Source organism: Cryphonectria parasitica, assembly GCF_011745365.1.
Source record: "Cryphonectria parasitica EP155 unplaced genomic scaffold M406scaffold_10, whole genome shotgun sequence".
In the NCBI taxonomy this organism is placed as follows: domain Eukaryota; kingdom Fungi; phylum Ascomycota; class Sordariomycetes; order Diaporthales; family Cryphonectriaceae; genus Cryphonectria; species Cryphonectria parasitica.
Window position 1 is genome coordinate 782,933 of NW_024468918.1, and position 3,397 is coordinate 786,329.

General features: G+C 36.5%; 1 protein-coding gene across 1 annotated transcript; it reads right to left on the reverse strand.

Annotated features, from left to right (window-relative positions):
• Positions 1–2,456: 2,456 nt before the first annotated feature.
• On the reverse strand, positions 2,457–2,630 carry M406DRAFT_269685 (uncharacterized protein; the record flags this gene model as incomplete). Its single annotated transcript, XM_040918022.1, has 1 exon — positions 2,457–2,630. A coding segment is annotated over one exon (174 nt), but the record flags the coding sequence as incomplete, so codon positions are not given.
• Between the last annotated feature and the right edge of the window lie 767 nt (positions 2,631–3,397).

Here is a 3,397-nt window from a genome sequence, read left to right on the forward strand (position 1 = left end):
CAATTCTTCCTGAAACAGTTTCTTGAACTTATAATATTCTCATGATATATTTGCAAGTATTAGTTCTGGTTCTTGTGCTGTTTCTGCTACCTGGAGGAATAGTAGGTACTGCTGAGCATACTTCTGTTCATTCGTTGTTTTTGGTAATGTTTTTGAAAGCCTTAAGCATTCGCTCCGAGCTGAACTGAGCGCTCGAGAGCCTGGTTTCGAGGTTTTTCCTGTATAAGTTCACAATTCACATTCTGAAGCTTTTCCTTATTGCTTCGGAGCAAACCGACTTGCTGAGAATCTCGCTTCCGTTGTTTTGCTAACCTGTTAGCACCCTAGCACTGTTTAGGTTCGCTTGTTACTAGATTCTTCTTCTTGAACTACCAGCCCTGCTGATTTGAAAGTATATGAGAAGTTATATAAAGCTTCTTTTCCTGAGTATTCTTCAATCACTAGCTTCGATCCTGCGCTATTGATTATAACTATCTCTCTAGATACAGCTTGTTTCTATGAGATCTAGCTAGTAATTCAATTGATTCGAGAATTGTGCTCTTTGAGCTATGAAAGCTTCATAATCAGCTTATGCTGTGCTATATCCGTAATATCAAAGGAAGCCTTGATTATATATTCTTGGATTAAGATAGATAGATGATTAGTCTTCTTATTAATTATTTCTTAATTGTATGCAACAGATTATTCTTCTACAGTGCTAAGGGTATATGAGCATCTCTTTCATCTTCATTGTAGTTGTGCCTGATTAACGATATGTGGGAATATAAAGTTTCTCTGAGCGCTACTATCCAATAGTGCGCTATACTTGTATTCTTGAATGTATATATCGAACTTAATATAAGCATAATCTATTCTAAAAGCTTCATATAGGAACTATTCTGATCTGATTATCTGCAGTCTCTTTACAAGCAATCCTATTCTTTTGAATTTATTAAGAACTGCTTGTTCTTCTGAGCTTGCTTTACTGCTTCTTAAGCAAGCTTCTTAGCTTGCTTTTGCTTGTATCATTATTATTCCTAGTCTTTCTTCTGTTAATATTAGTTGCAAATCTTATTATTGATGTAAATCATACAGAGTATCATCTTGTACTGCTACTATTTTATTTCCTTGTTTATGCATTATATGGGGCAGTTATCTAGTAGTTCGATGTATGCATTGTAATGCTATTTGTTGAGAATCTCTCTAAAGCAGAATTTCTGTTCTTCAATAGTCTAAAGGATCTATTCTAGTTCTCTGATGGGAAACCATTTGTATTGCATTTTATCTGAGAAATGTATTCTGCAGCTATGATAGATGCAGGAGATCTAAGCTAGTTCGTAGTGTAGATTGTAAAGTGAGCTGATCCGAGAATCCTCATCTTCTTGTACCTTGATGTTCTGCAAGGGAATGCAGGTGAAGAGCTCTTCTAGCCTTATTTCGTAGACGAGATATTCGATTTATATTGTTTTCTTGTTCCATCCGATGCTGAAGAGAAACCTTTTTGTAAGCTTCTTGGGTTTATTGTTTACAGGAGACTCTGGTGAACTATTGGATTGCTTGTTCTAGCTTGATCTTTCTGTTGCTTGAGAGGTGTTTTCGGTATTGTTTAGGTATTTATACTAATAACCAAGAAGGTATCATCTCTTATTCATTTCTCTGGTTATAGTATCTGATGCAGGTGATGGGGAATAGCGAAGAGCACCGTTATTAAGTCCTTCCTCTAGCATCTGAATGCTTTGTTTAGTAACATTGAAGCAGTTCGAGTTATTGCTGCTCGTAGTTGTGTTAAGCGTATGCCCTTGCTCTGCTGTTGCTATCTGCCTGTAGCATCTAGATTTCTGAGGGAACTATCCTGAATCTTCCTTACTCAAGAGGTATATTAAGCAGTTATCATTATAGCAGAATGTTCAGCTAAGATTTCTATAATTAATAGAGTCCAATACTTGCTCCGAAGGGATATTTTTGCTCAGTTGATTGGGTTTCTGTTATCGAGCAATATTTATCTAGCATTCTTTCTGAACTAGTTGCTATTTGTTCTTCCGGAGTTGATAGCAGTTGCATGCAATGTATTCTTATTTGTTGCAGTTGTAGCAAGTAATGCTGTTTCTCTTGCTATACTGCCTATTAGCTGCATTGAGTTCTATGAAATCAGTATATATAGTGCTGCTCTGGGCTATACTGCTATATCAACTGCTATTCTTATTCTGGAGTTTCTTGCTTATATTAGCTGGAAATTTCCAAGTTTAGCTTTTTCCTTTCTTAAACTTCTCTATTCATCGTTTATATAAATAGTTATTAATACAGATAGCTTGATTGGAGAACGTTGCAAAGTTCTCTAGCTAATTCTGTTTGGAGATTTCATTCTTAATATTATTCTTGAATTCCTTGTAATAATGCTCTATAAAATTCTTATCTTCTCACAGAAGTTATGCTAAGAATTGCTTAAATCTGATTATATAAATAGAAGCTGATTTAATCTATCTGAGATCCATAAGCTGCTGAGCTGTAATGCATTCTTCGTTAGGATTATTAAAGGTTTTTTTGAGAGCTTTCTCGAAGCTCTCAAAGAAATCGAATATATTCTTAGTACTCTGGATATGTACGTTAGGATTGTTCTGATGCTCCAAGTAATTGCATAGAGAAGGCTTGTATTAGATAAGAGCATTCTTTTCAAAACGAGTTCCTGCAAGAATAACTTTCTCAGATTTCATGGTAAACTAAGCTGTATAATGCAAAAAGTATGCTCTACAGTGGGTAAGGAATCCATATAGCGTTTTCTGATTGCTGTTATACATAGCGGGCTTATCCATCTTATATATTTTTCCAGCGCCACTGGTGATTGCAGAAGTGAACTGCGCCTGCTGAGCCTATTGAGCTAGCTAAGCCTGTTGGGCTAGCTGAGCCTGTTAGTTGGCGATGGTAGCGCTCTGAGCCTGCTGTTATTCGCGCAGATTCTGAATACGCTGAATGAGCTGGTATACCTGGTTAATCAGTTCTTCCTGAGTAGGAGCGCGCGAGAACGAAGAGATTCCTGGAGAAGCTATCGTATTCCGTATTGCTCAAGAGATAATACTAAACTGTTCTTGAACAAGAGTTATTAAAATGTAATAAGCATTGCAGCAATTCGAAGATTTCTAAGTATATGAAGAGATTTATGCTAACAAGAGCAGTATTAAAGTATCAAGTTCTTGAATACGGAACCGTACAAGTTCTGATAAGCGATGCAAGTGTTCACTGCCTTTGGGGCTACTCAGTATATGAAACTGAATACTTAGATTGATAACTGAAGAACTGTCTGAAGGAAATCTATTTAATAGTAGGAAATGTAAACCTTCATATACTTGGTTCTTCAGTTCGGATAGATAGGATCGATGTTGACTTCATCGATTCCCTCATCGACGGGATAGACGTCGACTGT